Source organism: Gopherus flavomarginatus, chromosome 10, assembly GCF_025201925.1.
Source record: "Gopherus flavomarginatus isolate rGopFla2 chromosome 10, rGopFla2.mat.asm, whole genome shotgun sequence".
Classification (NCBI taxonomy): Eukaryota; Metazoa; Chordata; order Testudines; family Testudinidae; genus Gopherus; species Gopherus flavomarginatus.
The window spans coordinates 20,138,597-20,163,879 of NC_066626.1; the positions used below are offsets into that span (position 1 = coordinate 20,138,597).

General features: G+C 44.1%; 1 protein-coding gene across 4 annotated transcripts in view; it reads right to left on the reverse strand.

Moving 5' to 3' along the window:
* PARD3B (par-3 family cell polarity regulator beta) overlaps positions 1–25,283 on the reverse strand; it is a 683,847-nt gene that overhangs the window by 129,234 nt on the left and 529,330 nt on the right. For all 4 annotated transcript variants that reach the window (XM_050969567.1, XM_050969566.1, XM_050969565.1 and 1 more), the window contains one exon: positions 18,716–18,826. In XM_050969567.1, the coding sequence (XP_050825524.1) occupies positions 18,716–18,826 (111 nt within the window). The remainder of the gene's footprint in view (positions 1–18,715; positions 18,827–25,283) is intronic.

Here is a 25,283-nt window from a genome sequence, read left to right on the forward strand (position 1 = left end):
GGCAGGGGAACTGGGTCGGCTATGGCCAGGTCCAGCAACATGGGGTACCAATGCTGTCTGGGCCACGCCGGGGCTACCATGATCACGCGGGCCCTGTCCCTGCGCACCTTCAGAAGGACCCTGTGGACCAGCGGGAATGGGGGGAACGCGTAGAACAAGTGGGTCATCCACGGAATAAGGAAGGCATCCGCTATAGACCCGGGTTCCCGACCCTGAAAAGAGCAGAACGCCTGGCATTTCCTGTTCCCCCCGGACGCGAAGAGGTCCACACGGGGACAACCCCACCTCTGGAAGATCGAGAGGGCGACGTCCGGGCGAAGGGACCACTCGTGTGAGAGGAAGGATCTGCTCAGGCGGTCCGCCAGCGTGTTCCGTACTCCGGGGAGGAAGGAAGCCGTGAGGTGAATGGAGTGGGCTATACAAAAGTCCCAGAGTCGCATCGCCTCGTGACATAGGGGAGAGGATCTGGTGCCGCCCTGCTTGTTGATATAGTACATGGTCGTCGTGTTGTCGGTAAATACCGCGACACAACGACCCTGAAGCTGGTGATAGAACGTTTGACAAGCAAGGCGGACCGCTCTCAACTCCCGCATGTTGATGTGCAGCTTCACCTCCTGCGGGGACCACAGGCCCTGTGTTCTCAGGGTTCCCAGGTGGGCCCCCCAGCCGAGATCTGAGGCATCCATCGTTAGGGACACCGAGGGCTGGGGCGGGTGGAATGGGAGCCCCGCACACACTACGGACTGGTCTAGCCACCAGCTGAGAGAATCCAGCACCCCCTGGGGGATTGTGATCAGCATGTCTAGTGGTTGCCTTGCCGGCCGGTAATGTGCGATGAGCCACGACTGGAGGGGCCTCATGCGGAGCCGAGCGTAACCAGTCACAAATGTGCATGCTGCCATATGGCCTAACAGGGTTAGACATGTCCGTATCGATGTCAAGGGGGCTGCCCGCAAGCGCTGAATGATCGCCGACAATGCCTGGAACCTTGGCAACGGCAGAAGGGCCCTGGCCACGGTGGAGTCCAGGAGCAGGGTGGACTTGTCCACGTTGATCATGAGGCCCAAGGTAGCAAACAGGCCGGTGATCCTGCGGACGTGGCTGCAAACCTGTAGCTCCGACGTGCCCCGAATTAACCAATCGTCTAGGTAAGGGAACACGTGGATACGACTGCGTCGAAGATGTGCCACAACGACGGCCATGCATTTTGTGAATACCCTCGGAGCCGTAGAAAGGCCAAATGGGAGGACTGCAAATTGGTAGTGAAGGCGGCCTACCACGAATCGAAGGAATCGTCTGTGGTGTGGCCATATGGCAATATGAAAATAAGCGTCCTGCATGTCGAGGGCGGCATACCAGTCTCCCGGATCCAGGGATGGAATAATGGTCCCCAGGGATACCATGCGGAACTTCAACTTCGCTAGGTACTTGTTGAGCTCTCGCAGGTCGAGGATAGGCCTGAGGCCTTCCTTGGCCTTGGGGATCAGAAAGTAGCGGGAATAAAACCCCTTGCCTTTCTCGTTTTCCGGAACCGCCTCTATAGCTCCTTTGTTGAGGAGCGTCTGTACCTCCTGCCGAAGGAATTGCTCGTGAGAGGGGTCCCTGAAGAGGGACGAGGAAGGGGGGCGGGAGGGAGGAAATGATACAAACTGCAGGCGGTATCCCGTCTGCACCATGCGTAAGACCCAGCGATCGGATGTTATTTGGGTCCACGCCTGGAGGAAAAACGAAAGGCGGTTGGAAAACGGGGGGGGGAAGGATCCGTGGGGGAAACTGGTACTGCGCCCTCGGGCGCACCTTCAAAACGAAGGTTTGGGCCCAGGCGGGGGCTTGGAGGAGCTTTGATTCTGCCCCCCTTGGTTCCCCGACTGTCTGCGCCTTCCATTCCTGCCGCGGCGCCTATTAAGGTCCTGCCGCTGGCGGAACTGGGGGTATGGCCGACGCTGCTGCTGTTGTTGCGGCCGGAAGGGTCTGCGCTGCGTCCCAGGCGTGTGCATCCCGAGGGAGCGCATAATGACCCGATTGTCCTTAAGACTTTTCAGTCTGGGGTCTGTCTTTTCTGAGAACAGGCCCTGGCCTTCGAACGGGAGGTCCTGGATGGTGTATTGGAGCTCCGGTGGAAGGCCAGAAACCTGAAGCCAGGAGATGCGGCGCATCGTTACCCCCGAGGCGAGGGTACGGGCAGCCGAGTCTGCAGCGTCCAAAGAGGCCTGTAACGAGGTTCGTGCAACCTTCTTGCCCTCGTCAAGAATCGCCGCGAATTCTTGACGAGCCTCTTGTGGCAGCAGCTCTTTAAACTTGTCCGCTGCCACCCGCGAGTTAAAAGCGTAGCGGCTAAGAAGGGCTTGCTGATTGGAAACCCTGAGCTGAAGGGCCCCAGCCGAATAGACCTTGCGGCCGAGGAGGTCCATACGCCTGGCCTCCTTGGATTTGGGGGCTGGGGCTTCCTGTCCGTGACGCTTCCTCTCGTTCACCGACTGCACCACCAGGGAACATGGTGTCGGGTGAACGTGGAGGTACTCATAGCCCTTGGAGGGGGCCATGTACTTCCTTTCGACGCCCCTCGCCGTAGGGGGGATGGAGGCCGGTGACTGCCAGATTGTATTGGCGTTGGCCTGGATCGTCCTAATGAAGGGGAGGGTGACCCTGGTGGGAGCATCGGAGGAGAGGATGCTGACGACGGGGTCCTCGATCTCGGAGACCTCCTCGGCTTGCAGGCTCAGATTCTGTGCTACTCGCCTGAGGAGGTCCTGATGTGCCCTGAGATCTAGCGGAGGAGGGCTATCGGAGGAAGTGCCAGCCACCGCTTCATCAGGAGAGGAGGATGAGGAGACCCCTGGCAAGAAAGTGTCCAGCGGGGGGTCTGCCTCAGCCCTCGCCTCTGGCTCAGGAGCAAGACCAGGGTCTTGCTGCTTCGATCCTTCCTCCCCCTCCGGGGAGGGAGGGGGGCGGGACAACGACGCCTCCGGCACCCTGTGCTCTGCCGTTGCAGGCCTAGGAGGAAGCTGTTGGGGGCCCTGGGCTTGATGGTACGCCCAGGGTGTCCAAAACCCCCACTGCTGCGGACCCTGGTCCTGTTGCAGAGGGTCCTGGAAGAGAGTCGCTTGTCTGTCGGTGCCCAGCGCATATACGCTGTCCGCCTGTGATGACACCGACGGCTGTCTGGAAGGCCATGGCGGGGCCGACCGCGGCTGCTAAGAGTCTCCGCGGTCCGGCACCGAAGATGTTCTCGGTGCCGGGGATCGGTACCGGGAGTCATACCGGCGCCGGGATCGGGACCGGGTTCTGTCTCGGTGCCGGGATCTGGACCGGTACCGGCCGCTGCTTCGGTGCCGGGATCGGGACCGGGACCTGCCACCGACGCGGTGCCGGGAGGTCGACCGGGACCGGGACCTGCCACCAGCTCGGTGCTGGGAGGTCGACCGGTGTGCTGAACGACGGCGAGACTGGCTCCTAGAGTCCCGGTGTCGGTATCGGCGGCTGGAACCAGACCGTGACCGTCTGGAGGCCGATCGGTGCCGCGAGTACGATCGGTACTGCCGAGGGGAGCGGTGCCGGGACTGCGAGCGGCGGCGGGATCTCGAGCGACCGTGGTGTCGGGACCTCGATCGCGAGCGTGAGTCCCGAGACGGCACCGTCATCATGGGCTTGCCCCTGGACGCTACCCGCACCGGAGGTACCGGGGGTGGCGGCTGAGTTGACTCAGTCAGGGCAATGAGGTCCCGTGCCGAGGCGAAGGTCTCTGGAGTGGATGGGACCAATAGCTCAACCCCAGATCTTATGGGGGAGCTCGGCGGTACCGGACTCGACGGACCCACCGGGCCCGGAGTCGACGGTGCCGGTAGCGCCGCGGCAGATGTCGATGCTGGGCGCTCCATTCGAGTCTGCCTGGCTGGAGTTGCAGACTTCGATGGTCTTGTTTCTGCACCCGGTGCCGGGGAAGGTCGGTGCCGGGGAGTCTTTCCGGTGCCAGTGCGATCCGGTGCCGGTGTAGAGATCACGGCCTGCGAAGCTGCTGGGGTCAAGCGCCGCTTCCATTAGGAGAGTCCTAAGTCTCTGGTCTCTCTCCTTCTTTGTTCTGGGCTTAAAAGCCTTGCAAATGCGGCACTTGTCCGACCTGTGCGATTCCCCCAGGCACTTTAGACACGCGTCGTGAGGGTCGCTGGTCGGCATAGGCTTCTTACAGGCCGCACATTGCTTAAAGCCCGGCGAACCAAGCATGAGCCCGGTGCCGGGTGCCGGGAAGGGCTACAGCCCAGACCGGCTAACAACTATGTACAATATTATTTACACTACAAACTAATTAACTAACTATACTTAACACTAACTAACAACGGTAGTAACAACGGTAGTAACAAGGAGAGCTAGGGACGTGGAGGACAGCAATGCCGCGCTCCACAGTTCCAACGACCGACATGGCGGTAAGAAGGAACTGAGGAGCGGGTGGGCCGGCAGGGGTATATATCGGGCGCCATGGCGGCGCCACTCTAGGGGGCGACCTGCCGGCCCACTGGAGTTGCTAGGGTAAAAAGTTTCCGATGAACGTGCACGCGCGGCGCACACACCTAACTGGAATGGATGTGAGCAATCACTCGAAGAAGAACTTATGTGCTTTTGAAACTTTTACCCCATATCTAAAGTACCGCGGGGCTGCTCAGCACAAGAACAATAATTTATGGTATACAAGTTCATTTATTCCTCAGACCTCTTTCCAATATGACTAGGGCCCTACCAAATTCATGGTCCATTTTGGTCAATTTCATGGTCATAGGATTTTAAAAATCATAAAACTTGTGATTTCAGCTATTTAAAGCTGAAATATCATGATGTTGTAATGGTAAGGATCCTGACCTAAAAAGGAGTTTGGGGGGGAGGTCCCCAAGGCTATTGTAGCAGGGGGTTGCAGCACTGCTACCCTTACTTCTGCGCTGCCTTCAGAGCTAGGCAGCCGGAGAGCGGCAGCTGTTGGCCAGGCACACAGCTCTGAAGGCAGCGCCCGACCAGCAGCGCAGAAGTAAGGGTGGCAATATCATACCATGCCACCTTTACTTCTGCACTGCTGCCTTCAGAGCTGGGCAGCTGGAGAGCAGCAGCTGCTGGCCAGGAGCCAAGTCGTGAAGGCAGAGTCGCTGCCAGTAGCAGCGCAGAAGTAAGGATGGCATGGTATGGTATTGCCACCCTTACTTCTAGGCTGCTACCTGCAGAGCTGGGCCCTCAGTCAGCAGCCACCACTCTCTGAGCACCCAGCTCTGAAGGAAGCAGTGCAGAAGTAAGGGTGGCATGGTATGGTGTTGCCACCCTTACTTCTGCGCTGCTGCTACTGGGGCGCTGCCTTCAGAGCTGGGGCCCAGCGAACAGCTGCCGCTCTCCAGCCACCCAGCTCTGAAGGCAGCACAGAAGTAAGGGTGGCAATATTGTGACACCCCTAAAATACTCTTGCAACCCCTCCAGCAACTCCCTTTTGGGTCAGGACCCCCAATTTGAGAAATGCTGGTCTCACCCATGTAATCTGTATAGCAGAGGGTAAAAGTACACAAAAGACCAGATTTCTCAGGGGGAGACCAGATTTCACAGTCCATGACACGTTTTTCTTGGCTGTGAATCTGGTAGGGCTCTAAATATGATCTATTAACATAAATTCCATAGCTGGCACCTTTTCTGTGTACCACCAGGATGAACTCTCTAAGGAACTTCTATTCAATAACCACATCTTTTGTGGGAAGGAACAGAACATTCTAGCCTTCAAGTTCTTCTCTGTTGTGTATCTCAAGTAAGATGAACAACTGGTTAGCACAATGTGCAGCACGCAAACCACATGTTGCCAGTTACCATCTGTAATGAAAAATTGCTAGCTAATGCAGAAAGGCTGCAGTTACAGTTGTGGCTATGTAGACACAGCTCAAAGGCTCCTACTGACAGCACTGGAATTGCTGAGGAATCACAAGGCAGACAATGTACTATTTTCTTCTATCCAGCATGAACAAACCTTCTGCTGAAAATGTACAACAACTAGTACAACAATCTGTTTTATTATACGTCAAGTATAGATTGTGTGTAGAGCACATGGGATGCCATGATCCATACTCCAAGATGCCAATCTAAGTAGATAATACAGTCAAACAGAAAATACACCTGGTGACCAAACAATGGTGGTGAGGAGGGGTTGTTTCATTTTTAATAGAGTACAGCAACATATTTTGATACAAAGGATTAAAATTGATAGGCTTTGCAGAAAATCAGAGGGGTAGCCGTGTTAGTCTGGATCTGTAAAAGCAGCAAAGAATCCTGTGGCACGTTATAGACTAATGGACATTTTGGAGCATGAGCTTTTGTGGGTGAATATCGTCAGATGCTTCTGACAAAGTGGGTATTCACCCACAAAAGCTCATGCTCCAAAACGTCTGTTAGTCTATAAGGTGCGACAGGATTCTTTGCTGCCTTTGCAGAAAATGTGTGTTTTAAGCAGCGATTTGACTGAGCATCAGTGAAGGAAATTCCCAAAGGCAAAATAGGAGAAGGAACAATAACTAGCAAAGGTGAAGTGTACAATAGGAATAGATAGGCAGGAGGCATAGGTCATTTAGATAATTAGTATTCAATTTGCAATTAATATAGTGAAAAGGGAGTGGCCATGAAAGCGCCTTGAGATGCAACTGGATTTTCTCAAAAAGGCCCAATCCTGTGAGTCTTTTAATCAGGTTAATTGGTGTAATACACAGTCTTCCATTCATTCTGTCTTTCCTTGTGTGCAGCAGAATAAAAGCCACTGCATTTTTCCACACACATGATGCTGCCTGAGATCTCCAAACTGCAATGATTACTCAATTTGCATCTGATTTAGAGTCTTAATATCTCAACTGTGATTTTACATAACATTTCTGCTTTTGTCTCTCATTTCCCTAATTCATACATAGATTGAGAAAAGCGTCATCTAGGAGAAAGTACCCTATTGCCCCAGGAGGTCATTTGGATTTCCGTTGGGTTTAAGGTTTCAATACTTTTTTCCATCTGGTAGCACAACATATTTCAGTGGTTAAAACATCATATTTTCATTCATCTACATAAAAGTGGACCAAATAAATTCTGCCTTTAGACCTTCATATGCAACGCTCATTAAAGTGAATTGAGTATTTCATGTGAATATCTGAGGGCAGCGTCTGGCCAAATGCTTTAAACTTTTTATTTTATCATTATTAACATGCAGGACCTTTTCATACAAAGTATTAACAAATCTAATTCATAACTTGAATGTGTTACCTTTAAAAGTCTCATTTGTGTTTTGTCAATCTTTTATTCTCTGGTCAGGCCCAATATTTTAAAGTGGGAAGTTAAGTATTTCTCATAATTCGGTGCTTTAGTCTTCAACCCCCAAAACAGTGGGTAACTGAAGGAATCATCTGAAGGCAACCAGGCTGGACCAGTGTAAGTGTGCTTGCAGTATTGTTATTACTAGATATATCATGCATAAAAAGGAAGAACCCAGCTTGACTACCAGGGCTTCTTTTCAATTGCCTTGCACTGTGTGTAGTAATATACACAAGTGTAAAACTCTACTATTCTAAGGGTATGTCTACACTACCCACCGGATCGGTGGGTAGCGATCGGTTTATCGGGGATCGATATATCGCATCTCATCTAGACAAATCCCGCACCGTGAGGACAGGAGGTAAGTCGAAATAAGATACTTCAACTTCAACTACGCTATTCCCGTAGCTGAAGTTGCGTATCTTACATCAACCCCGCCCCCTAGTGTAGACCAGGCCTTAGTTGGTCGAGTATATTACTCCCAGTTTGCATAACTGTAGGAAACTGTAACAAGATGCATGGCAATGCTTGCAGTGCTCTCCTTAATGCAGATTCATATTCCCTGCACCTCCTCTCCTGCTCATCACTCTTTACCCTGAGCTCACACTCCCTCCCAAAACCAAACTTGTGCTATGTAGGATTAAACATTAATTTAGTAAGCATCAACATCCCTGTAAGGTATCTAGGAGATACATACTAGAGAGATTATTTTGTCCACCACTGAAGCGCAACCACCTCTGGGGTGAAACATGGCTGTTTTACAGTGTACAGCAACACTGTCCAATTGAAATTACAGGAGAAATTTAGGTAGGCAAAACATACTTACTAGAACATTTGCTACTTCTTGAACAGTAGGATGAAGGCTATACAAGGTTTTCCATTAATGTAATTTCAATTTTTTTCAGTGAATTTGTTTTGATCATGGTTTTATCCCTTGTGTGTGTGTTTTAGTCAATTTAAAAGTGGTCAACTTTTACTGGAGCAAATAGCCATAGAAAGAGAATTGCAAAAAGCATGTATTTGCCGATATAAATATTCTCCCCAAAGTCCTTGTAACTTAACCAATCAAGGAAAAGAAACAAATAATCACAGCTATACAACACAGCTCAAGTTTTGAATATCTATGATCTTTCCATAAAGTAAACATTTAATAAACAAATAACCAGATAAACTGAATGATGACTCAATGTGAAGAAATTGTAATATACTTGCACATTATTTTCTCAGCTCTAGTGAGTATCGGAGTTGGAATCTGGCAAAAAAAACCCATGAGATTAATACAACTGTTCTTAAGAAAAATACCATGTGACCTGTACTGGTCTCAGAACGTGAAGATTTTGATTTTACACTGCATTAAAAAGACAGCATCTGAAACTTCATGCTGCAACATTGGTTCATGACCAACTCAGAGAGAAGACTGACATTTACTCAATCACCAGCACCATTTCCTGTAGCGCTAGGTATCCTTGGATAGTCTCCTGTCCAAACACTAACCTGTCACAACTTTGCTCAGGCTAGTGAGATGTTATGAGCTCAGAGCACAAAGTATTGGAGTGCATAAATGATGTTATTTTTCTCCATCTGAAAGAAATTCTAAGAGTGGAAGAGTCAAAATGATATCCCTGTGATATGATTTTCCTCTAAACATTTTTTCATTATATATTATATTCAATTTATGTTTATAGACACATATACAGAGCCTACCTACAAGAAATAGAGACAAATTCACCTGAGTTTGGGAATGAAAGGTTTACTTTTTACTTAATAGCCCCTGATTGAAAACTAAGCTGAACATGAAGAGATGGGACTTTTTAGTTTTCCAGTACTAAATCTGTTGTGGAGAATTAAATGTGTACACTGCACACACACACAAAAATTGCAAACATCTAGAAGATAATAAGGTGATAAGTAACAGTCGGCATGGATTTGTCAAGAACAAATCATGTTAAACCATCCTAATAGCTTTCTTTGACAGAGTAACATGCCTTGTGGATGGGAAGAAGTGGTACAGCTTGACTTTAGTAAAGCTTTTGATACGGTCTCACATGACCTTCTCACAAACAAACCAGGGAAATACAACCTAGATAGAGCTACTATAAGATGGATGCAAAACTGGCTGAAAAACTGTTCCCAGAAAGTAGTTATCAGTGGTTCACAGTCAAGCTGGAAAAGCATATCAAGTAGAGTCTCGCAGGGATCATTTCTGGGTTTGGTTCTGTTCAGTATCTTCATCAATGATTTAGATAATGGCCTAGAGAGTACACTTATAATGTTTGTGGATGACACCACGCTAGGAGGAGTTGCAAGTGCTTTGGAGAACAGGATTAACATTCAGAATGACCTGGACAAACTGGAGAAATGGTCTGAAGTAAATAGATTAAATTCAATACGGACAAATGCCAAGTACTCCACTTAGGAAGGAATAATCAGCTGTACACATACAAAATGGGAAATGATTGCGTAGGAAGGAGAAGTTCAGAAAGGCATCCGGAGATCGTAGTGGATCACAAGCCTCAACAGTGTAACACTGTTGCAAAAAAAGCAAACCTAATTCTGGGATGTATTAGCAGTATTGTAAGCAAGACACAAGAAGTAATTCTTCCACTCTACTCTGTGCTTCAGCTGGAGTATTGTGTCTAGTTCTGGGTGCCGTATTTTAGAAAAGATGTAGACAAATTGGAGCAAGTCCAGAGAAGAGCAACAAAAATGATTAAAGGTCTAGAAAACATGACCTATGAGAGAAGATTAAAAAAACTGGGTTTGTTTAGTCTGGAGAAGAGAAGACCGAGAGGGGACATGATAACAGTTTTCAAGTACATAAAAGGCTAGTACAAAGATGAGGGAGAAAAATTGTTCTTCTTAACCTCTGAGGATAGGACAAGAAGCAATGAGCTTAAATTGCAGCAACGGCAGTTTAGGTTGGACAATAGGAAAAACTTCCTGTCAGGTTAAGCACTGGAATAAATTGCCTAGGGAGGTTGTGGAAATTGCATCACTGGAGATTTTTAAGAGCAGATTAGACAAACACCTGTCAGGAATGGTCTAGACTATAGTCCTGCTGTGAATGCAGGGGACTGGATTAGATAACCACTTGAGGTCCCTTCCAGTCCTACGATTCTATGAAAAACTCCTTAGCTAACTGCCCATGCCTACAAACATGTGCCTTAGATTCTCTGGCAGAGAGTGGGAGAGAGAAGAGAAAGTCTGCAGTTATGGTACTGCCCCCCGTACATGCTGATGCAAAATGCTGAGGGTCATACAGATTTCTATATACTGTGGGGGAAAGCAGCGGTGGGCTTTCTGAGCCATTTTTCTGCCTCCTCTGATCCTGGCATTCGCAAAAAGCTGAACTAGCTCCATTGGTAAGTTAGAGCAGCCACCAGACTTCTCCAGCTTATGTCAGATGAAACAGTCTCCTAGGAACCATTCTGTGAGTCCAGGATCACTAGAACAATGGCATGCACACTCCATCTTTGAATGTCCCATGTGCAGCACAAAGCATAGATCCAGCTTTATAGTATCGGGAAGCTCCCCTACATCAAGACAGCTTGAAATGCTCTGCATTGCTTGAGCAGTACCAAAGAGAATTACCCTTAGCGGAAGATCTCAATCTCTGTCTCTGCAACTAAACTCTCCAGCAGCAATAGAACAACTTGATTATTACTTTTCCAAGTTCCATTTTAATCCCATGTTTCCTATGAAGTATGCCTTTGGCTTGTAAGCAGTCAATAATGCAATCAGTTATAATTCTCTTTAACAGTATCATTTTAAAGATGTATCTTCAAAAAAAAAAAAGTGGCACAGCTTGGCATACTACTCCAGAGAAAGCCAGGCCATTACCGACAAAATGTTTTGACTCTTTAGACAGCACAGTCTTTGAAAAAAAGCATCCAGATCATAGCGAAATTATTGTCTCAATGAAGGGCAAGCCAGTGATGCTATGGGAATGAAACTCAGGGGTTCTTTAGAGAGCCAGGCTATGACATACTGGAAAGTGCCAGCTGGACTGCGGCATCTGGGAAAGAAACCTGGTGATTGGATAAAAGCGTCACCTGTCAAATAATCTACACTGTGTGTCAGTCTGGCTCCCACACCCAGTGCAGTACTCAGCTCTGAGCCAGAACATTCTGGGTTCAAGCACCAGGCCAGCACTGTACTGGAGGTGTCCGTCTTTGTGCACTAGCAGTGTGTAGCTTGCTGAGTCTGTCAGAGCAAATTCTGTTTTAGTAACAACATAAATTGGAACTGGAAGCTTAAAACCCACCACTTGGTTTAAATGCAATGTCATGCCCTATGAAAGGTGGAAGAGGATTGCTGACATCAGTCAGTCCCAGCCACATATCAGACCCTCACTGCTCAATGGTAGGCTTTTATTACACTTTCTGGTATGTATAGCAGCAGCAGATCTAAAATGAGAATCACTGAGAATCAATGGGATAGGATTCGTCTGTCCTCCTGTCCAGTGCAAGTGCTGCCACTGTAATAAACAGAAATCTAATAACTTCATACTGTCAGCACAAAATGAAGCGCTGACCTTGACCTGTGTAACATCATCCAGTAATTTTTTCAGAACTCCTACATACCGTGCTACCCTGCTATGATCTAATAAGAATCTAGAAGTAATTAACTGGAATTTTTTGAAAACCGAAGCCTTAATCAAATATGTATTCTTATCAGGGTTCCAAGTCAGCAATAAATTGGGACATTTAAAAAACTGGGATCTAATCCAGTCTGTGATCTGATCAGGGTTCAATGGTTATAATAAATTGGGACTATTAAAACTGGGATCCCATCCAACACTTTATTTTGTCTAAACCACAGGACCTAGCTGTGCTGCAAAGTCAGGAATATTCAATGAACAGTAATGCCAGGTTGGATTAACCCTGAATAAATAGTGATACCAAAACACACGGGAGTCCCAAACAGGTATGGTCTTCCCAGAACTGAGGTAGGATAGAAATCAATTACCAAGATTTTATCAGAGAATCAATACGATCATCTCCAGGTTTTTATTTTTATTAAAATAATAATAATACTCCAAGACTTAGCAGACTATAGCACAAAAGCCACATGGGTTTGTTAGCTATCTGTGTGTAGGTTTTAAAATGTACTGTACAGTTAAAACTCTTTTAAAATTTTGCTTTTGAATACCACAAACATTCACTTCTCATTCCAAACAATAGCTGGCTGTTTTATCAGATTGCAGCTCATGTGGCTATTCTGGTTTTCATTTTCGTTTCCAGTAACATACAAATCCTCTGTAATTAAATAAAATGAAATAAATGCTGATAGAACAGGAATAGATTTTCATTCACTAGCATTCTCACAAAATGTTTTCTCTCTGAATGTTTTTATTTCTGTAAGACGCATTTAGTTTCTACAGGTATCACGCAGCTGCAAAATTAAATATCAGTTTGCCAAATATCAAAAACACATGTATTGATTTAAACTATGAGAATGGGCAACAAATGCGGCAGCCAATAAGACAAGGGAGAAGGTCTCACAGCTTTTGGAAGGAAAATTTAGAATCTTCAGTGTAAAAACTGAATCCAATTAACTTTCCCCAAATTTGAGATTTGCTCTTACCTACCTTCAGTTCAGGCCACTTTTTGAAAATAAGGGCCATTCCCTTGGTTTTCCTTCCATTCTGCACAAAAACTTAAATGCTACTTTTTAAAATCTCCTCAATTAATTTCAATGAGAAACACAAAACTAAGGTTTAACTAACAAAATAAACTAGCTACCTCCCATAAAGAACCAGTGCAGGGCATTAGTCTGCACGCAGTGTGTCTTTATATTCACTAAGTCATATGTTATTTATTAAAATCACTCCGGTGTCAATGAGGAGCTTCATTTACGGAAATTTTATTCTAACGTCTGTAAGATGTTCGACTGCTGAAAAGGAAACTTTGGTCTCAGCAGGGATGCTCCAGTAAAATCATCCTAAACAAACAGGAAAAAATAGTTCTCTTTCAACTGATACTCACTTTATTTGCATTTGAAAAGAGAATAAATTACTACATGTAAAACTCAAGTACCTAATATATTTTTCTCATTTGTTTTACAATAGTTTTCAAATGTTACAAAATTAAAAGGCATCCCTACATGAGCTAGACAGGAAGGGAAGGGAAAAAGCCTGGGTTGAAAAAATTAAACAAATAAGATGACCACTTGTTCTGGTACTTAATAATTTACTAAAATAACAGCTTGTTTTTAAAGCGTAAAGAACGACAATTTGGTAGTAACTGACTGTGAACACACTAAAAAATATAAATTTGACTCAGCTTGATCAACCTTTTTATTTTTTAAAAATCAGCCTTAGACATAGTATTTGTTTTTATTCCTTTTATGGGCAGATTCTAGCCCTTTGGAGGTGATGTTTAATTATGGCCAAAGCAGGACTGGCTCCAGCCACCAGCGTAGGAAGCAGGTGCTTGAGGCAGCACTCCATCTGGTATCGGGCAGCACATCCGGGTCTTTGGTGGGAATTCGGCGGCGGGTCCCTCATTCCCTCTCTTCCTCTTTGAGGTGCTGCCAAATTGCCGCTGAACAGGAAGAGAGGGAGGACCCGCCCCCGAACTGCCGCAGAAGAAGCGGTGCGATTGAGCTGCCGCCGAAGTGCCGCCACCTTTTTTTTTTTTTTTTTTTTTGTTGCTTGGGGCGGCAGAAAAGCTGGAGCCGGCCCTGGGCCAAAGCCTCCAAAGTGCGAACAAAATGATGAGTTTATTTAAAATAGGGCCTCAGTCCAATGAATCATTGACTTGCATTAGAAAGGACAAACTATCAGCTCAGAGAATCAAAGAGCCGGGTAAGGAAAACCTCCTAATACAATATTGCCATGAAGTTCTAACATTCTTCTGTGAGGATTTAGTCATATGTGCTGCTATGAGCAATGAAAGACTGAAGGAGAGTGGAAAAAAGGAATAAACTGTGAAATTCAGAGGAGGTGCTGACTTCATATACAATTAGACACAGATAAGGCTATTACTGAGGAAGTAAGACTAACATCCTAAATTCCCATTAACCACTTCAAGCCCGTAGTAACATCAATCACAGAAAGTAATACAGGTTTCAGAAAGAAAGAGTAGGTTTTTGGTTGAGGCGGTAGATGATGAATCAGGAAATGTGGGCCCAGTTCCCAGCTCTGATAGAAACTTCCTTTTGTGAACCTGGACAAATCACTGAATTGGCATCCATAAAATGAGAATAATAATGCTATTTTCTTTCTCCCAACCTTTGTCTTTTAAACCTGTAGGCTCCTGGGGCAAGGTCTGAGATGTAGTATGTGTTTTTACAGCATCTAACACAACAAAGACCTGATGTTGTTTGGGACCTCTAGGAACTACTTCTAATATAAACAATAAATAATTAGAGCTGGTTGAGAGTTTTTCAATGGAACATGCCAATTTATCGAAACAAACTTTTTGCAGAAATTTATCATCTTCGTTGGGAAGGTTTTTCAGGCCCAGGAAGCAATTTTTAGCCAAAACCACAGAGACTTCCACCCCAAAATAGCCAATAGCCATAGCCTGGGCTATTGAAGATCCAGGTTTTAAGTCCCTGCTCAGCCTGAATTGGAGCAGGGACTTGAACCTGGTTCCCCAATGAGTAGGCTACAAAGTCAGTCTCTCTCTATCCCAGCGAACATTTAATTAGTTCTTTCTCATGTTATCATTTCAAATTTCAAAATCTCAAATTTATTTTGTGGAATGGAATTCTTGCTTTCCAGCCAGCACTATAAATAATAATGATGATGTTTTACCTTCACATTTTAGCATAGGGTGTGTTGGTGGTACAAAACTGGCACAGACAAGCAAGAAAAGGAAACACAGAAAAGAAAGGATTAAAAAAGAAAGATGTGGAATGGAAATAAGGTTTACATGGGTATAGCAACAACATTTCACCTTGTAAGGGTCACATATGCAGCCTGATGCCCACTGGACTTTATGAAATATGATGTTATTGGGTGGGGGGGATTTTTGCACTTTGCAAAACTCCAAAGAAATCCTACTCTTCTAAGTTGTGAATGCACTTCCTACTGGAAAACACACCCCACAGAGATCTTGTGCCTTTGGAGGCATGCCAAACGTGCAGTGCATGCAAAACCAACCTCCCAACATCATGCAAGGTCCACACAGCTGCTAGGATGCTGAAATGCCCTTGATCGTTAATCCTATCCCACCCACCCCAAAAATCAACGACTCGAACCTCTGCCACTAACACCTGATATAGATAGCTCAGGGTCTGAAAAAAATGTGTCAGATCGATGTACGCACACGTGTGGTGAAGGAGTATTGGTTAGTGTGATAGATCTTTGAAAAACCCAGGCAGTCAGCATTTAATTGACATACAACCTCAAGCAGCCAAACTAAGTTTTTTATTCTAGGGATGGAATTGAGACGTTACAATAAAAATTACTCACGTAACTATTCATGGAAAGGTAAAATTAGATAGGTAATTAATATCACTTATGAAAGTCAAAATTATTAAAGTAATTAATACTTTGCTCAAGGTTAGTTAGGAGATTATCTTGTTTACAGTTCTGTAGTCTATCACTCTACAGTCAAGTACTTGTTAGTTTTGTCATAAATACATTTCACTCCAAACAACAGTGCAGTTGAAAATATGATGCCTACAATCTAGCAAATCTTTAGTGAAGCTTGGTTTGTTAAAGATGAGACAATGTATGCAGAATTGCAGTTAGTGAAGTCATAGTAGCAGCGAGATCTATGGTGTAGGCTCTCCGCATGGTTTTCTTTGCCAATATGTGCATTAAAATCTTAGGCTTGAATTACATTATGCATTACAGGATTACTGAATCTTGGGACACAGTTATAAAACTCATCCATACTGTCTTCATAAGCATCGTCATTAGGTGAATAGTCAACAACAATATAAAGTACTCCATTTCATTTAAACTGGGTTACTTACCTTGAGGCTGAACTTAATCAACCCCTCATATCATTCTTGCACAGAAACATGTGTGAGAAAACCAGCTACAGTATGCACTTCTCCATTATCATTGCTAAAATCTTTGCCACCCTGTGACCAGTAGTACAAGATAGGGTTCAAGAGTCAACTAGTAGATAGTCTTAAACTACAAAAAATACATAACTATGTTCTTGTTTTAGTTAGGCAGCGTCATGACCTGCTTGTATATACAGTATATGTTATACCACTTTGGGGATAATACGAGTATTTTTTTTATGTAAGCAGAATTATCTGAAGGAGAGAGGCTGATATTTCCATTCATTTGCATTGTGGAAGAAGAATCAAATAAGTGAGTTAAAAATATCAGCTAAGTTCATCAACTTCTCAACACACCTGCTGTTCTCCATTTCAGTTCAAACACTTCCAGGGCAGAAAGTTAAATCATTATTAGAGAAGAGAAAACAGAATGAAGACGACATTAGATTGCCTGTTTCTAATACACCCTTACTAATTTACTATCAGTCAGTGATTGTGGACTTTTAAAAAGCAGTTAACACTAAAGAAATGTTAAGAACAATTATCTCATGTCCAATTGGAACATTAGCCCTTTAGACAGAAGGGCTCATTCCTTTCAGTCTGCCAACATTTTAGTAAATGACACTGGCCCTTTAACAGATGGGATACATACTTCTTAGCTTGCCAGTATCCTAATAAAAGACACTGGCTTCTTTAAAATGAAGGACACATACTTCTCAAATTGCCAGCATCCAAACTGGGAATCAGCAGTTTAAAATAAAGGTAGCACTCCACTGCCTGGCAAAACCAGGGACATGCTACAGAAATTTTAAAGCAAATGGTATAAATCCTACCCCGAAATTATTTAATTTAGATAAACTACCTATTAAAACACCGAGTAGGTATATCCAATTATCAGTACTACAGTAACTGGATAGCCCACCATCTCCTGAAAGAAGTGGAATAAATATTATTAATAACCTTTGGGGTACTTTCCTCCATCAAATCCCATTAGTCACCCAGTCACATGACTAAAATACATCGTGCAATAGTCTCTCAACTGGGTAACAGTGCATGAAGGGAGGCTAGATGTCTCAAAAGACTTGTGAGCAGCAACACAAAGATAGGGCTGTCCCCTTAGCTCTTGTGTGTGTGTGACATCCCTGCAAAGAGAGAGAATGCAGCTGCCCGGGTACATTGAGAAAGCAGCGAAGCCCATTTTCTCCCCATCTCCCAACGAGCCGAATACTCTAATGAGGGGAAGAGGGCCCTGCAGTGTGCCTCTCTCCCCAGCTAACACACATTACCACAGCGTGGGACCTCTCATATGAAAAGCACGTGCCACTATTGCTTGAGCTAAGAGACTGCGTCCCTTTGATGGCAACTGTAGCAGACTCATTAACCTCCTACGTGCACCGTCTACTGGAAGGGAACAAAGACCCTGCTTGTGGAAAGGTGGTTGCACCCAGAAGGCTAGTCTTTATTGGGGAATAGGAGAGAAGCGTTTGCTCACCTTCAGGGCAGCACTGCAAGGATTACCTATTTTTCCAGGCTTTTTCAAGAGTGGGAACTCAGGAGGGTGGGAGTCAGGAGAATTAAAAGCTATTAGTTCTATTGGGCTGGAAAGGCACTGAGGTTGTTGAGATTATGGATGAGACAGGTATATTTTATAAGAGAGGAAAAAAAGCAACAGAAGAAAAATAAACCCCCCTTGGTTTACAATGGTTCTTCAGTCTCTCAGGACCTCTCCTAATCTTTGGGACTACTTTATTCCCATTGTCCTTAGGCATATTCAGCATTTGTGTACTTTATATTATTACAACATGAATCTAGAGGTTAATTTCTTCTATAACCTTGAATGAACACAACATGAAAAAGGAGGAAACAACATAAAGATGAATATACCAAAGCTGCACTTAAAGTAGAAAACCTATTGATTGGCACCATAGTCAGAAAAGACCTGGAGTGCTGGAAACCAGTACAGGGGTTGTAGGAAGAAAGGGAACCTGGAGGCCCATAAGAAGCTGTACCTATTGCCTTATGGAAGAGACAGGGAGCCCAGTGCACAGAGCTCCAGAAGTAGCAGCTCGTAACATTGGGAGGGAGGTGAGGAGAAATGAGACCAGGCCTCAGGAGAAGGTCCCCTTACTGGCATTGGGTAGTGTGGGCCCTGAAGAGGAGCTGCTGCATCAGACTGGGCAGAGAATGCATTAAGCACCATCAGAGAAGTAGAGGAAGCAGAATAGATGTTGTTATGCAGTAACCCAGCATGGCAGCAGCCTCAGGAAGGCAAAGCCAGAAGACTGGCCTAACAATGTTGCACTGCAGAGACCGACTGGCAGAGAGCTGGGATGGCATATCACTGGCCCAGGCCTGGAACAACTGCCCTGGCTTTCCCTCCTATATAGGAGGTCCTTGCCTTCTGTTCTTCTAATCAACATAGATGTTTACATGATTTACTCACCTTTCACGCTCATCTTTCATCTTTTCTAGTTCTTCTTCTCTCAGTGTGCCATGTTTTGGATTTTCCTTCTGGTCAGCTTTCCCACCTTTCTCTTCTTTCTTCTTTCCAAATCTGATTAAGACATTAGGAAAGGGTCAGGGGAAGAGGAGAGAATTAGTAGAGGAAAAATGCAATATTTACTGAGTATACAACAAAGCTGCAGATTTACGCAATGATAATGTAGTGAGCTATTGCCTAGAGTAAGGGACCTATCGCAATAATAAAATAAATTACCAATAATTCTGACTATACACCATTTACACAGTACTTGATCATGAACGTATTTGGACTTTGAGTGCGTTAGAGAAATTACCACCCCGCAAGACCTGAAACAAAAGCAGCTGCTATGCTAAGCTATTATTAGCATACATTTCAAAGTAGCTGAAGGTTCTTACCAGAGAATAGGCTCTCTGAAAGTGATCTTCAGAGCAATCATATGTGCCAACGTACAGAGTTGACCACATGTTCTACTTCTATTGGTAAAAATTGTCACTCGTTTGCATATGGCTTTAACGTAAAGGTACAGGGTTGATTTTTGTTTAAAGTCACAGGAAGGTGCAATACAGATCAAAAATAAATCTTGCCCTATTGCAAGATGAGAGAGATAGCTACTTCACAAAAGTCCTCTCTTAAATGCTTTACTTTTTATCTAATAAAGTATTATTGATATAATGAGAATGCTGCAGAGATCCCAGTCACTCCTGGGGTTCCATTGTATTAGGCACTGTACGAAGACATGCAAAACTATATTCCTTTCTTCACAGAGCTTGCAAGAGGTTATTAAGTGGCAGAGCTACATTTCATTTCTTATTGAGTTAGCTCTTGAGGTTGGATACACTCAGCATTATGGGCTAACCCTCCCAACCTCCCAAATTTGAATTCCTGAATTTCATATGTCACAAATGATCAGTCATTTTTATCATACTGCAACCTTTCAAGTGCCTTTATATGCAAATTAAGGCTAACGATTTACAAACATTATTTCTTCATGAAGCATGCTGTATTTTAACTTCATTACTATGCCTCACAACTTTTTGAATACTTCTATGGAAGTCAGTAACATTTCCTCGGTGATCTTTCCTTTATCCTTTTTTATTTTTCATTTCAGTCCAAACTGCCTTCAGTACGATAGCTGACCTACATTGTATAGACTTACATTGTACATCACAGACCTCCTTTGACCAAGGCAGAACTCCTATGACTGTTCAGTCAGACTATGTCTACACGTGGAGCTAGAGGTGTGAGGCCCAGCTCAAGCAGACATGCTCTCATAAAAATAGTGGCGTAGCCATGGTGTCACAGGCAGTGGCGGTACAGACTAGCTGCCCACAAAGTCCAGGGAATTTGTACTTGGAGTGATTAGGCTGCGATGCTGCAGCTACCTTACTATTTTTGCCGCACTCACTTGATGAGAGTTAATGTGAGTATGTCTGTGCGAGCTGGGAATCACACCCCTAGCTCCAAGTGTAAACGTAGCCTCTGACTCCCAAAGTCATGATCCAGATTGGTAGTGAATTTAATCAAATGAGCCTGAGCCTACAGAAAAATGACGTCATTAGACACCAAAGGGCAAATCTTGCAAATAAGGCATTTCCATTATGACAACAGCCATACTTACATAGACGCAGGAAGTAGGGGTGTGGGGGGTGCCGCAGCATCCCCAGGTTTTATGTGGGGCTGCTGGGGACTCCACTCACTGGGTTCAGGTCCCGGGGGCCAGCCTTGTGCCCCACTCCCCAGCTGCTGGCTCTGCACTTCGGACTCTGCTCCTCAGATTTCTGCACCCAGCCCCACCCCCCATTCCCAGCTTCCGCACCTGGCTCCCAGCTCCCAGGGCCCCACCCCCGGGGCTATGCTCCAGGCATCACATGGCCTGGCTGCCGGTTCCTGCTTAGGGCTCCACTCCTGGCCTCACGCCCACTTCCAGCTCTGATCATGGCTTCCAGCCCCTTACCCCTCTATGGGTCCCCCCTCACAGAAACACAGCTCTGCTCCCAGCCTCAGCTGGGGGGAGAAGGGGCATGGACAGGGGTCAGGCTTTCAGCACCTCCACTACTAAAAATCTTCCAGCGCCACTGCATGTTTGTGGGTGAGTGAGACAAAGAGATATGGTAACGGTGAAGGAGCAGAGGGAAGCAGCAGAGGTGCAGGCAAGAGGACTTGACCCTCCCTCGTAAATGTACAGAAGAGCTCCAGGGTGGCTCTTTGCAATGGAATGAGGAAGGAGACTGGGCATATCGGGGGTATGGTGGATGTGTCTGTACATACTTCATCTTATTCTTCCCCACATCTCTGCAGTAGCAGCCACAGCCCCAAGTCCTATTTAAATCACTAATGGCCTGCTGCTCCAGAAAATACATGCCACTTTGTTAGAGATCCCTGTTCCAAACATACACCTGACCCACGAGCCATACTTGGTTCTCTTTCTATAGTCCCATCTCACTACGGTGCTATCAGAATAATTAAATTTCATACCTGCGCTTTTTTCAAGTGGAAAGTCTACACTCTGGCTCCATTATCAGCTTCTAGGTTCCTGTGGTCTCCAGAGACTGTGGAGCCACATACATGTGAAGAGGGGGAACACTGCAGCTAGGAAGAGATGGGAAAGGACAGGCATGTGGTTGTGTATATCTATATGTGAGAGAGTGATTGAGAGAGCATGCATGTGTGTGAAAGAGAAAGTACTGAGCAGGAGAGATGGATACAGAGACTGGTGAAAAGACACAGACATAAAAGAAGAGCTAGATGGGACCATGCAGATGTTATTTCATATAGGAATGGAAGGTCAAACCAAACAAAACCACCCACACACCTTAGTCCAACACCTGCAAGGTGGATGGGAAAAGAATCTGTTTTCCAGCACTTGCATATTTGCTGAAGATCTCTCATGGCAGTATCCTCAAGAGAGAATGCATTAGCTCTTGAGTCCTGGCCCTGATCTGACTCTGGCAGTTTGTTTATATTCTTCCTGCCTACAGTTCCCCCACAGTATCAGTTACGGCTTTGTGGAGTCTAGTATTTGTCTTGAGTATTTATAGACGTTGAAAACATTATTCTTGGACATTTTGTGTTGCTGTAGGGAGGTAAAGTTAGATATGTAGCATACAAAAATGTTAAAAAAAAAGATTGAACCCCTCTGACTTTCAAGTCTGGGTATTATTTGTTGCTTACGAAAGGAATTTTTTTTTAATAAAATGACAATTTTGTTTGTAATAACTGCCAGTTTGACATCGCTTTGCACAAACACTGCTGTCTGCTAGTATAGCGGCTGTTGCCATGAATTGGTAAGGTCAAACATAATTATAAACTAGCAGTGGTGCGTTAGTCTTGATGAAAACAAGTTTTTCTGCTATTTTTGACTTCACCCTAGAGCTGTGTGGGCTTACAATATTTACCTTCCATACTAAATACGCAATATGCTGCCTAAGGCTGGGGAAATGTTCTGATTTTGGCCTCCTCTGTTCATTACTAAACTCTTAAAAATTTATTCCTTATTATTATTATTGTTAATTATTATGATGATGTTTTGCAGAACAGCAAAAGTCCAGCATGGACATTGAGGGGCAGGGGGAGGGGGGGAGAGAGAGTGTATAAATTGCAAAAATTCAACATCAATTTGAAAAACCATATGTACTGCATAAAACCACAAAATATCCAGAATCGTCTCAAACTCCATGTATACATCATTCCCTGAAAGTTATGGTATTTGCAAAGGTCTGTGTTCTCTGATGTGTTCTAAATTACCACAGACATATGCTGATGAAATTAACTTCTACTTATTGTAATTTTGCATATTTTGTGCATTCCAGGCTTAATATTTCTCTAACGTTTAGCGGACAAAATTATTTCCTTGCTAACCTCACACTGGGCCTGATTCTAAACTCCCGCTGAGTTTAATGTATGGGAACAAGGCTGTTGTAACAACTGCATTATGGTATTAATCAAGTTAAGATGAAAATTTTGTGAAAAGTGAATGGCTTTTGGCCTTGAGGCTTACAAAATCTATAGACAACAAATAACCGGATTACAGTAAAACCTGCCTTTTATATTAAAATGATTGATACAAGACTAAAACCATTAGTGAATAAATTTATTGCACACCAATCTTTAAAAGCTCTTTCAACAACACTGTACGTAGCAAAATTCTCTTAAGGTACTATCTGACAGAATTGTTACTTATTCAAAAACTTACATAGCAGAGGGAGGAATATAATTAGAAGACCTGAAAAATGAATAGATTGTGTGCATCTGCTTAGATTGTTTTGTGCGGAATGAAACCACTTAAAATAATAATAGAAGGGGGAAAAAACCATGTAGCAAAGTTATGCATTTATGTGTCCTACGCAATATAGTGATTACCTGGTGTAATGCCTGTGAAGGAAGTTGTAGACGTAGAAACATTAGTATGCTTTTCACTATACAAGGGTAATATTCCAAATGCTCTGAGCACGCTACTCCTGCATGCAGAAGTAGAGAGGGATTTTCTTTATGTGATCTGCCCTCAGAAAGATGAAAATGAGTGAGTCATCCTCATGTGAAAGCCCATGTACTATTCTTGAAAATGTGTTCTACTACTCAGATGGATTTCCTTTTGCTAGCATTAGCTTTACCCATTGAAAGAAATCACCAAGGTCCTGAGAATAATTAAGGTATTTTCTATTAGAAACACTGAGTGAATCAACTCTTTGATTACCAAATGTGTGATTTCTTACTGGAATATTTATGACTATATTATTGGTTCTGGTATATAAAGAGGGAATGTTTGTATTTCTACAGTGAATGTTAAAAGATTGTGAAAAAAATGCTACCAGACTGTTCATTCTATCAATGTCTTCATCCCTTTTTAAATTTCAAGATTTCAAGGACAAAAGCAAACCTCCTGTTCTATGGTCCTTCCCTGTTGTTCCTGGGAAAAATGTCTTAAATGCAAGACCTGAAACTGTGATCATGGCAACATTTCATTTCTGTGTTGAAGAGTGAATTTCCAGAGCTCAAATGTGTTGATATTTGCTTCAAGGATTAAAAAGCAGGGAGGTCTATAAAGTCCCCATACCTCTAAGCAGGAGAAACATCTGCTGGGTACAGTCCCAAGCAGCTTGCTAGCTAAATCCAGCAATTGGGAATTCTTTAGTTAATTAGGTTCCCCCTATCGGTAGGTGTCACTGCAGCTAATAAAGAATGGAATTGCAAACATCTGTGGTGAAAGAAAAATAATTCAATTGGTCCAAGACATGAAAAAAACAAACACGCGCATATCCCAACAATGCCATAGCATCTCCAGAAATGATTTGGAAAAAACCCTCGAGTGATTTGTAAAGTGTATATAACAGAAACACCCATTTCACAGCAAATGAAGAACAAAAAACGCATGCTGAGATTATTAAAGCAGCTCCACTATGAAAGACTAGAAATATAAAAATAACCCTCAAAATTAAATCTGAATGCAAGTAAGATGGGTGAGCAAGAAAGATAAAGATACTAATAAGGTATGATTTTCAGGTTCACACAGGGACTATAAAAAGCTTATTAACTGCTGCTACTGCTGTGTGTTTTAAGTTATTTTATCACTCAGCTTTACAGCAGAAGAAATACTCTCTAGAAGCAATGCTGTGCTTTGATTAATTACTTTCATACATACACTTTTACAGCGTATTAGACATTGCTGTGAAGATCTTTAGTGAGTCAGATTAACTGCTTGTGATTACTGCTCCAGACTCATTTTATGTTTATATTTATTTTAACGGCAATGTTAATTAAATATTTGTTTTATACTTCTAGTGTTTTTCTAACTACCTAAAAGGGTTGTTATTAAATGTTTACTTATTGGACAGAAGCTAAGTAAGCCTTATAGTATTACTGGGGGAAAAGATTTTACTAAAGCTACCGTACTACAGAGACTATACAGCAGGTCTCAGTGGAAGTAGTCCACGATTGGAGAACAAGTGCGCACAACACAACTATAAAGCGCAAGTCAGTCATAGTTTAAAATAAAGCACTATAGAGAATAATTGCCTCTGTTCAGCAAAGGCAGGTACCCACCTTCCTTTTCTTTCACACCTGGCACCGCCCTTTCCACAAACTGAGAAAAGGTTGCTATGAGGGAGCAATAGGATCCGTAAGCAGATTTGGTTTCTTTTGCAAGCAGGGACCGGGTTACATAGACATCTTGGGATTCTCAAATCCACTCAACCTACTATGGATCACTTCAAAAGCTGCACTGAGCACAGAATTATTTGCAGATGGAAGTAGTTCTAAGCTGTAAACACAATCGAACTTTGCATTCATAGGGCTGCTGAGACAATCTGAGGAAAGAGAAAACTGATCTGGCCACAGGCTAATGAATTTAGTTATGTGCAGTCCAGGTCAACGTATTCGATTTTCTGTAACTATCAATCTGATGTGAATTTTTTAAATTAAGCTCTATTTCAGCCACATTTTGGTAAATCAAAGTATGCTCATGCTAACCATCTTCAAGCCCATTTTGGAGAGAGTTCAATTGCAGCAATAAAACAATGGGGTTTAGCTGATT